This window comes from Nematolebias whitei, chromosome 2 (assembly GCF_014905685.2).
Source record: "Nematolebias whitei isolate Nwh7 chromosome 2, NemWhi1, whole genome shotgun sequence".
Lineage (NCBI taxonomy): Eukaryota > Metazoa > Chordata > Actinopteri > Cyprinodontiformes > Rivulidae > Nematolebias > Nematolebias whitei.
Window position 1 is genome coordinate 62,209,716 of NC_056499.1, and position 11,280 is coordinate 62,220,995.

Genomic DNA, 11,280 nt, shown 5'->3' on the forward strand with positions numbered 1-11,280 from the left:
TATATATATATATATATATATATATATATATATGTTTATATATGTATATATTTATACACATGTATACATGCATACACACATACATGCATACATACATACACACAACTTCAAAATAACATAAATTCTCAACCTGTACTGAAAACAGTTTCTGTGTCTCAGTACCAACAGCTGGTGAGAGGTGGTGACGTCAATTTGAACCCCGCCCACTGGAACCGGTACTGAAAGCATAATGGAAACACAACCTGTACCGTACCGAGTCGAGTAGAGCCGGGCTGTACCGGCCCGTACCGGTACTAATGGAAAAGGGGCATAAGATGCTGTATTCAGGTCAGCCTTATAAATAGCACCTTTTGATCCACTCTGAGAAGTTGCCATTTATAAGACTGAGCTGAATACAGCACCTCAGACTGAAGAAGTCTTTCGGATGAAAGACTAAACGTTTCTACTTTTTTTTTTTTTTTTTTGCTTCATTTTGTTTTTTGAATGTCCAGAGGACCAGATTTTTTTTAGATTTTTCTACCTGGATTATCGAGCATGCATCAGGATATTTTTTAAATATCTTTTTAAATATTTAATAAATTTAGTCTCTCTTTATACAATCAAAACAAAACTTTTGACCCCTGGACAACAATGCACAGTTTGGAACATTGATAAGAAAGTGATATACAGGTAACAGGTGTGATGTAAATTTAGTTACCTGGATGAGGCCATCCCCTTTTTTGAAGCATGGATCTTTAACAAAGTCTGTCAAGTTCAGTGTCAATTGATGCCACAACCTGCCAACAGTGAAAACAGTGTCACAAAGAAAAACAACTTCAGTCAAGTTAGAAAATGAGACTGCGTTCAAATTTTTTTTTTAAAAACTGCAAAAACGTAGGATATACAGGTGCTGGTCATAAAATCAGGATATCATGAAAAAGTTGATTATTTCAGTAATTCCAATCAAAAAGTGAAACTTGTAGATTATATTCATTCATTACACACAGACTGATATATTTCAAATGTTTATTTCTTTTAATGTGGATGATTATAACCGACAACTAATGAAAACCCAAGGTTTCCTCTACATGTAATTGATCAAGGCGCAACGCCATGGTAAAATGAAGGCTGCCACACTTTCAGAATAAAGGTTTATATAGAATGAAATAAATTTAAATATCATGAAATGTTAAAATTTACTTTATTTTGAAAAGCCAACACTGCCGGCTCCTGCCTGTGAAGCTACGGTGCAGTACCGCTCTGTCAAACTAGAGACGAGTACAGTCAAAAGTAAAGGGAGAGAAAAGATGAAAGAAAAGATCCCAAGGAAGGTTAAGATGAATGCATTTTTAGTTCAAGCCTGTGACACAGTTACCTGCAAACTAGTCGCTTTTCACCGAAATTCACCAATTTCAAACTAAAATATGTCATTTATGTTAATCGTCTAGATCCAAAGAGTTTTTTTTTCTGGGAAGGGGTGGGGTCAGAGGAGGTGAATGGTATAATTTCCCTTTAAGAAACAGCGTTCCTTGTCTGTCATTTAGCTTAGCAGGTAGCAGGTGGGTGACTCATGAACCCATTCTATTGAATGGCTTGGAAGATTTTATGGGCATACTCGGGTTGTTTTATTTTTATTTTTTTACTCATTTTGGAGTCACAAATTCATTACAGTAATGAGTCCCAGGGGAAAAAAAAATGCTTTCATCTCAAATTTTCATTATAAATATTCAAGCAGGTTTATAAAAATATAAATTTATTTAAAACTACATAATTTATCAGAATATGATAAGATATCATGATTTCATATTAAGTAATTAAAAATATTTTAATAAAATTAAGTGTCCGGATGTGCAGCACTCACTACTGTTAAGAAATTTATCTAGACTGGTCGTGGGGTTTTTGATCTGCTCAGAGACGGGATTATAATGAAATTATGGCCCGGTTCTGACTGGGTTAAACTGGGCCAGAAACTCTAAAAAGAGTCTCCCTGGGATTCAATATCCACCAGGGAATATAGTTTAATCTGCTTGCTACATCACGTAGAAAGGCTTTTTAAACAGTCTCATTCATTAAGATTCATTCATTCAACCTTTATTTAAACAGATAAATCACATTGAGCCTCGAAGGGTCATTTACACGCAAGACCTGTTTGGAGAGACAAAAAACAGTGGTTAACTGGACACATGTAGGAGTTGGAGGCGAAAAAAATTCCTATCAGACTTTTTTCTTGCCTGAGAAAAAAAACCTCTAATATTAAAAAAAACACCTCACACAAACAAGCACATATTTACGTAGACATTCTGCAATTGGAGATGAGAGCGGTCAACAACGCTTATAGATGCTCTCAAAGTCACTGTAATCAGTCAATGTCCTCCGGTGAGATCCATTAACACTCTTGAGGTATGTCGAGGAATGGCCAAGAATAACATCTATGAGAATCCAAGAGTCCTGAAATGATGACACAAAGTTTATTCAGCTGGTTCATCTGCTTATCAGTTGGAAATTCCTCAGGGAAGGGGTGGTGAGCGTCAGATCTCATTTTCTCCAGGTGAATTCAGATAAGATGGCCTTCAAGGCCAGCCAAGGGGAGCCAACTTAGATAAACACACAGTTGTTTTGGGGACAGGCAGGACTCAATGACATCTACCTTGAGTCTGTGTTGATCAACTCTGTTCCGAAATGTCCAAAAATAACATGGCCACGCCAATGGAACGTGACTGAGTAAAATCCCCAAGATCTGATCAATTCAGCCCAAAGCATTTGAGTCTGGGTACACGAGACACGAACCAAGCCATTGTAGTGAACCTAACCTGATGTCAAACTAAGCCTAAGGTCAAAACCCTTGACCTTAAGAACTTTGTGGGACAGAAACTGTCATTTCATTGATTTGAATCCAGAAATACAGGTTCACCCATCCTGAGACTTTCTTTCTTGAAAATTCAAGTGAAAAGAACACTCTCTTTTCTATTATCATTACTATTTTACAAATGTTGATAATCAAAGTGTCTTAGTTCAAACCATTTTAGATGTTGCAGTGAACTAATCGATTTTATTAACTGAAACAGTGTAATGATTTTTAATTCTCATGCAAAGTTAGAATTCATGTTAAAGCTGTTACAGAGTAATTATGCATCTTCTGATTTCTGTCTTTGAATGAGCAAGTGTGCGTTCCAGGGTCAGGAGTCGAAGCAGACATGCGTTGGAACAACTGTCTTGTTTATATCCTCTCAGACGTCAACAGGGGGGTTTTGGCACCTGTTTCTAAAACTCGCCAAAACAAAACTCTCTCTGTCTGTGAGAACATTTCTGATCTGTTCCATAACAATTCTTGCTGTCTTCTAACCTCTTACGTCACAAAACACACCCCGTCTGGTCGGTTCTGACCAATGGGAAGACTCCCGAATGAACCGGGAAAAGAGCTCTTTAAAATGTCGGTACTTCCTGGTTGACTCAGTTCAGTTCTGTGAGGAGTTCGGTTCTGTGGGAGTTGGGATGAGTTCAGTTCTGTTCGGTTCTGTGGGTCGGAGAAGTTTGGTTCTGTGAGAGTTGGGATGAGTTCAGTTCTGCGCGGAGAAGCCCAGTTCTGTTGGTTGGAGAAGTTCGGCGGCGCGGACAGTTCTGATATGTCCTAGCGCTGTGCAGTAGCTGTGGGAGCCGGGAAGACCCTGACATGACCACAGAGCTCTTCCGAGTTTCATGGGATTATAACATTTTCCACTGAGGTGAGCTTGTGTCGGACAGAATCTCGCCATTACTCCGGACGAGTAACAGCATCCTACGGAGACGCTGAAGGGTGCGTTAAACGGAACCTCGCCTGAGACATCTCCAGGTAAAAGAGTCGATTTCACCACCTAAGTGTACTGTAAGGAAAAAGCTGAAGAAAGCCCGGAGAGTGCCGTTCTGTTCAACACTCTCCCTCAAACACCATCCTTACTCCCTTTAACTTCCTTCCCATCTTTAAACTCTTCTCTCAAGTAGAAATTCTTCCAGATATTTTAGAAATGTCTGTGTAAAGTGCTCATCCACCGCCGTGTGGCTAAAAAGATCATAATTGTACAGTTTTCATAAATGTCTGTGGTGAAGCAACGGAAAAATCATGGCCGTATGATTTTTCCTGATTGATTGCTTTTGTTGTTATTTTCATAATTTGCCAAATTACTGTAAATGTTTGATGTTAAACTTTGATTCTGTAAATAAATGACCGCATTCATTTTGATGGGTCAAAGATAAATGACGTCTCACGTTTGCATTTCCTTAAATTCAATGCACGTTTTATTCAGTCCAGAAAAATGAAGAATCCGTGTTAATTGATGAATATATCTGAGCATCTGTTCATCTACACCATCATAAAGGCAAGTAGCAAGATCGGGTCCAAATTTGCTGCCGATGGCTTCCTTGATTGATTGATAAAACCAGCACAAGCTGAATCCAAAATAGTAGGAACCAGTTATCGAAAATCCAATTAAATATGCGTCTTTAAAATCCACAGATGGCAGCAGAGAAAGACACATCATCAAGTCTTCCAAGTCGATGAGATATCTAGCTGCGTGCATGCCAACAGGGCAAATCGGCTCGCAGCCCGTCTTCTCTTCGAAGAAATGTTGTAAATTGAGTTGAGGGACCAACTGGTCAAAACAGTCCATAATTATGGTTCGGAAGAAATGCAAGAGAGTCTCACACCAATTTCACAGACAGAGCAGCAAAGCGGAGAGGGAGGGGGGAAGCATCCGATCTCGGCTAGAGCAAGTGGTGAATTGAGATCACACTTAGTCACGCCCTCTCATACACTGACAGGTTGAACTCCCCTTCTGTGAAGGAGGAGTCTAGGACCCTATAAATGAGTAATGACACGTGAACATCTGGGTTCTTCCGGATTTGTGATCACGTCACAGACCAGAGAAACCAGCGCTGTAAACTGTAACCTTTTCCTGCCTTGATTTAATACAATTGGTAAAACTAAATTCATGTTTCCTTGATTTATTGTTAGTGTGAGTTGCCACTTCTGAGGGAGATTCAAGCCAGGGGGGAAAGCGACGTGGGCTGGAGGCGGGTCCTGGGTTCAAGAGGGGGCCTCTGGGTAACCTGTGGCCCGCAGCCAGCCCTCGTCTCGACATAATAGCTGGTGCCTGAAACCCGATCTCCCATCTTTATAAGTGGTAGCTCGTTTCTTATTGTTTAATGGTGACACAGCAGCAGGTGACAGAGTCTGAGCAGACTGTTTCTAGCCAGCTTTTAACATGAGGTAAGTGGAAAACCTGTTAAATCTAATTTCTGCGTGTCCCTTAAGGACTTCAGGCTGCTCTGAATTCGGTCCGGTGCGCGCAGTTTAGTGAAAAAAAGGCAGTAGAATGTTACATCCGATAAACACGCTCACAAAATCACTTATTATACTACTGTAACAATTTATATACGAGACATTTTTTTCACCTGGGCGTGCATGGAGCAAACCGGAAGAGTTAGCAACAACGCTAACTGAAAATTAAGCGTTGTCCAGTTGATTTAAATGCCCGTATATAAAATATCGACGAAGCTGACGGTTTAAAGCCCCACATAAAAACTGTGACGTTATTTTAGCTGACGGGAGAACCTTTACAAGAAATGTGCTCAGTTGGAAAGACATTCTGGGTGTAATTACCCGTCGCCGTTTACTGGAAACGCGTTGAAACTTGGATGTCTGGACAGCGTCAAGCGGTGTGGTCATGTGACAGTTTTAAGAAAACTCTACTGGGTTTTTGGGTACCTTTGAGGAGCCTTGCTAACTTCTTGAAATAAGTTGATGACCTTGGGTTTCTGTTTATTATAGCCTCCTTAGGTCTGTAGTTGGAAAAAAACTGGTCAGCAGTGCATCCCCAAGCGACGTATTTATTATTATTTTTATATTTTTTTCTTTTCTACTTTAGGTCAGGGCTGTGCTTCTGATAAGGCAGAATCCTTAAAATAAACACCTATATTTGGATGATCCCTAGTGTAATGAGAGACACCGAGAGAAGGATTTAGCTCAGGGGTGCTCTCTTACATTTTATAATATATGGACTAATTCAAGTACATAATATTATACTTAATTTAAACGGATTCTTTCATTTTTCTGGACTAAGTAATATCGTGTCTAGAAGATTAAATGTGGACAAAGACGTGTTTAAATTTCTGACCCACCAACAACAGTGCGGTCTTTTATTTATCAAAACGATTTAAACACATCACACATTTTACACATTGATTGGCATAATTGATTACAATAACACAGCTTTATTAATGAGCTTTACAATGAGACATCATACGGCCATGATTCCTCACTTGCAGCTTGAAACAACAGACATGTCCTTAGATCTTAAATTAATGTCTGCAGGCTTTTAGCTTATCTTTACTGGCAGGGAAATATAGAGATGGAGTAAACTTTAAGAAGGAAAAGTGGATACTTAGGGTTAACTAAGATAATAAAGAAAAGATGGGGAGTTATCTTGTTTGAAACCAGATAGCACGTTTCCCGGTGATTTCAGCTAGATGGTACCCGAGCGTCGACTCTTTACCTTGGTGGGGTTTCAGAGAGGCCTTCTCCTGGCGTCCAGCAAGGCTGAGTCTTTTTATCTCCAGGGATTTATATCCGCTTCTCATCAACTTGGGACCACGAGGCTGACTGGCTCAGCTTCCAAAATAAACTCCCCCGAAAGATAGGATTAAGTTAAGTGGAATTTCAGCAAACGTGCTGAACTCCTGAGATGTTGAATAGGTCTTTGGCGTGATGACCTGAACCAACACTCCAGACAGGTGTCATCTTTCAGAAAATGACCACCGTGGACTTCACCCTTGCAAAGTCACACTCGTCTTCCTTTTCAGCAGAACTCTGTAACCTCTCAAAGCAAAGTGTTTTACACTCCTGCTCCAAGGTTACTGAGAATTGTTTTGGGGTTAGTGAAAGAAAATAGCAGAGGATAGGCACCGGTGTTTTCTGATTACTGAATATTTCGTCTGCACAGAGAATCAACACTCCAGACACAGAAGACATTGTCCTGTCCTTGAACTTCTGAGAGACATTCACTTACACATTTCTTATAAGAAGTCTAAATGAGATTTAAAAATCATTACTCACTTAAAAATGTTGTAGCATAATCACAGAGAAAAAGACACAGAAATGAAATTGCTGATTTTCCTCTTTTCTTATTCATTCATGAATCATAACACATGGATTAGAATGTCTGATTAAATGACTTATGATTAAATGACTTGAGTCAATTGAAAGTTCTCTTAAAGAGATGATTTTGTGTCCAGGATCCAGAACGATGAACCAGCAGTCCACTGTTCATCCTGGGGGTTTCACAAGCAAACTGTGGAGGACTTCAAGAAGAGGTTGGATCACTACACTAGAAAGAATCTAGAAGGAGAAAAAATAATCTAGGGTTGGGTTGCCGGCCGGACCTGTGGGCTCGTCGCTGCAGCTTCCTGGAGGCTCTGCTACTAGAAGAAGAATACATGCAGAAGACCATATGGAGTTATGGTTAAAGACGGGGATAGATAGCGTTTTAGAATAGGCAGTGAGGGAAATGGGTGTTTATAAGTTGAGGGACAGACAAGAACCTTAGTTTAGGCAGGCAAAGGGAAATATAACATTGTAAATGTCATGTACATTTGTTGCATGAATGATGCTGGAGTGCGAGTGTCTGCTGTATGTAAGGCGGAGGAAACCATCATCACACATCAGGCTAGGAATGCGCGATATATACGGTATATGGTAGAAATGATAGAAATTTTGCATACGATAGAGATCTGTCTTCTACCGGCTAACCGCAGTAATGCTGTGTCTGAAGTAAAACCAGAGTTGTCAGTTTAATCTTTACGTTTTTAGCTGAAAACTGTGCGTAAGTGGTGTTCAAGTGTAAAATCAGAGCTGTCAGATTTAATTGTTACTTTTTTTAGTTGAAAACTGTGCGCAAGTGGCGTTAAAGTCTTTTCTTAGAGAACTAAGTAGTGAAGCTACAAGCTAACTACAGCCGGCTTGCCGTAGTGTTGACGTATTCTGACGCATGCGCAAAACGTTTTGTTCCGTCGAAAGATTTTTTTTTTCCCCATCAAAAGTTAGTAAGTGTTGGTCAGCTTTAGAGAAACCTGCTCTCTGATCTGTGAAAAGAAAACCCTAACCCTAACCCTAAACTTGGCACGCTTTACTAACAAGACAACAGGACATTACTGGTTGAGACTGATTCATCTCTGAAGGCATCTAGTTTGATTTACTTGCGAATAGAGAGTTTAAGGAGAAGGAGAATGGAAGTTTAAAGATTTAAAGAGGAGGTTTAGATGGATGAGGGAAGATGTGTTGAACCAGAAAATGGCACTCTTCCTCCGAATCCAGCTCAGCCCTCCGGTACACTCAGGGCGTCAACGGCTTGTTACCTGAGCAGAGGATACTTCAACTCCGGAACAGAGGTCCATTGGCACACTACATTTTCAGCGTCTCCGGTCAGGGTGGCTGAGAATCTTTAGAAGTAGTTCCATATGCTCCGATCAACAGAATAAGCTTCCTTTGAAGTTGAGAGCATGTACTGCTCGGGTTGAGTGCACAGCGATGCGAGCTGTGACTCCGCTGAAATGGAGGGACCCTTGGCACATGGTCCAATCCATCCGCTACTTAGTTGTGTCTCATCTCTGACTGAAAGTTCCAGCAAGACTGGAAAAGACTTCGAAGAAGACTGAAGACTAAAGACTCCGACTTCAACTGAATAGTTCCAAGAAGTGTTGCCTTTTAAAGGGGTATCCACTTCCTGTTACGTGGTACTTCCTGATTGGTTGAAACAACCAGCAGGGGTGTGGTTCTAGCGATTTTAGAGGGTCACTAGAAGTCAAGAGACAGCAGGAATGTTTAAGAACAGTTAGTACAGACGGAGAAATGTTTATGAAGAGATGAGACAAAGCAGGTGCCAGCAGAAGTTATTTACTGTCTGCGAGTTTTAAAAACAAGACACTTCGTTCTAATAACTCGTCTCTGACTTTTGACCGACATCCACTAAAACTCCTCATTCAGACAGAAGACTAAATGCACACTTACTTCATAAATAGGCATTTAACTGTATGATCAAAAATCTAGTGAGGTTTAATAATCATTAATACTGTTTCACAATTGATTTAAATGAGTGGTTCACTTCAACATTTAGAAATGGTATGAACTAAACACACTTTTGATTATCAAGATATTTTAAAATAGTAATGATAATATAAAAAGAAGAGTGTTCTTTCAATTGATTAATTCAAGATACAATTAAATAGTCTCTTGAGATAATTTGTATTTCTGGATTCAAATCAATGAAATAACAGTTCCTGTCCCCTGAAGGTCTTCAGAGACAGATTGTTGTCGGAGGCCTAGTTCACTAGACATTGGATCAGCTGCTTAAACAGTTCAACTGATGTTCACTGTTTATGTTCATGTTCTTGTAGTAGTCAACGGACAGCTTAACTGTGGATGCACGGGCCAGTATTTATGTTATTTAAAACACGTAAGGTCCCACCAAATGTAGTGAAATGTGGGGGTCAGCCTTTGCTGTTGCTTCAATACTAATTAATTATTTAACAACGGGTTCTTTCTTTTTCAAGTTAAATTAATGCCATGTGACCGAGGTAACTGTGAGTATTGTTTAATCAGTGACAAGAGACGTTAATTTTCTTTGACCCATCAGAATAAATGCGGTCATTTATTTAACAGAATCAAAATTTAACGTCAAAACATTGTACACTTGATTAGCTGATCTGGTTCTGATTAATAAAGACTTGGCACGCTTTACTAATAAGACAACAGGACCTTTCTGAAGGCATCTAGATTACTGGCAAAATAGAAGAGTTTAAAGGAAGGAATGAAGGAGTTTAAAGGAGATGGATGAAGGGAGGTGTATGTTTGGATTGACCAGAATTAGCACACTTCTTTCAAAACCAGCTCAAACCTCCGGTACACTTCAGGACGTGCAGAGACTTCGTTACCTTAGACGGGGATACCTCCGCTCCGGAACAGAAGTCCATTAGTACGATCCTTTTACTGCGTCTCCGGTCAGGGTGGCTGGGCATCGTCAGAAGTCGTGTGGTTTACTCCGTTAAACAGACACGCTTCCTTCGAAGTTGTAGGCGTTACGCCCGGGTGGATTCACATCAAGTATCTTTGACTCCGTCAGAGTTTCCACTCAGAAGTGGAAGACTCCAGAAGGCTTGAGAAGACTCCATCAAAGACTGAGTCCGACTGCTCCAAGACTCGAGAAGACTGAGAAGACTCAGAAAAACGGAAGAGTCAAGAAGACTCAGAACTGAATAGTTCCAGGAAGTGTCGACTTTTAAATGAGTCTTCACTTCCGGTCACTTAGTACTTCCTGATTGTTGAAACAACCAACGGGGTGGTTCTAGTGATGTCAGAGGGTTATTAAAAGTCAAGAGAGGGTTCAGGAATGTTTAGGAACGTTTAGAACAGACAGAGAAATGTTATGAAGAAGTGAGAGGAACGCAGCTGCCAGTGTTTCTCTTTTTACCGTCTGCTAGGTTTAAAAACAATACAGTCCGTTCTAATAACTTGTTTTCTGTCTCTGACTTTTGACCAACATCACTACTTCTCATTTAGACAGAAAATCAAAATGCATAATTACTTTGTAAATAGACATTTAACTTGATTTCTAATTTAAATGAGGTTTAAAAAATCATTAATACTGTTTCACAATTGATTTAAAATGAGTAGTTCACTTCAACATTAGAAATGACATGAACTAAACGCACTTTTGATTATCAAGATATTGTAAAATAGTCATGATAATAAAAAAAAGAAGAGTGTTCTTTCAATTGATTACTTCAGGATACAATTAGACAGTCTCTGGATGAGCTAATTTGTATTTCTGGATTCAAATCAATGAAATAACAGTTCCTGTCCCGTGAAGGTCTTCAGAGACAGGTTTTGGTCGGAGGCCTAGTTCATTACATTCTCCTCACAGGAGGTTCTGACCCAGATGTGAGGAGGACAAAAGAAAAGCGAGGTGGGGCCACAGGACAATCAGACATTGTTGTTAAAAATTTGCTGTCTTTTTCTACAGTGGAGCTGCATGTTGGAGGTAAATTAAACTTTAAAGGATTTTGTTGACCAGTTAAACCTTTATCTTTCAGCCTAGATAATGTTTTTGATCAATAACAACACAACCATGTTATTGTTGATGTTGTGTTCTCATGTCAATTAGGGAGATGATCAGAGCTCTAAACCCCAGAGATCCACAGAGAAGATTCAGGCAGAGACACAGAGGTGCAGAAGTCTGCATCAACCCTAACCTCAGTGAATCCAGTGACCTGCTG

The 11,280-nt window shown here is 39.8% G+C and overlaps 1 protein-coding gene across 1 annotated transcript in view; it reads right to left on the minus strand.

Annotated features, from left to right (window-relative positions):
- The window catches only part of psmd13 (proteasome 26S subunit, non-ATPase 13), a 133,344-nt gene that overhangs the window by 118,614 nt on the left and 3,450 nt on the right, over window positions 1-11,280 (minus strand). The window contains exon 2 of the mRNA XM_037695225.1: window positions 698-776. Coding sequence (XP_037551153.1) covers window positions 698-776 — 79 coding nt within the window. The remainder of the gene's footprint in view (window positions 1-697; window positions 777-11,280) is intronic.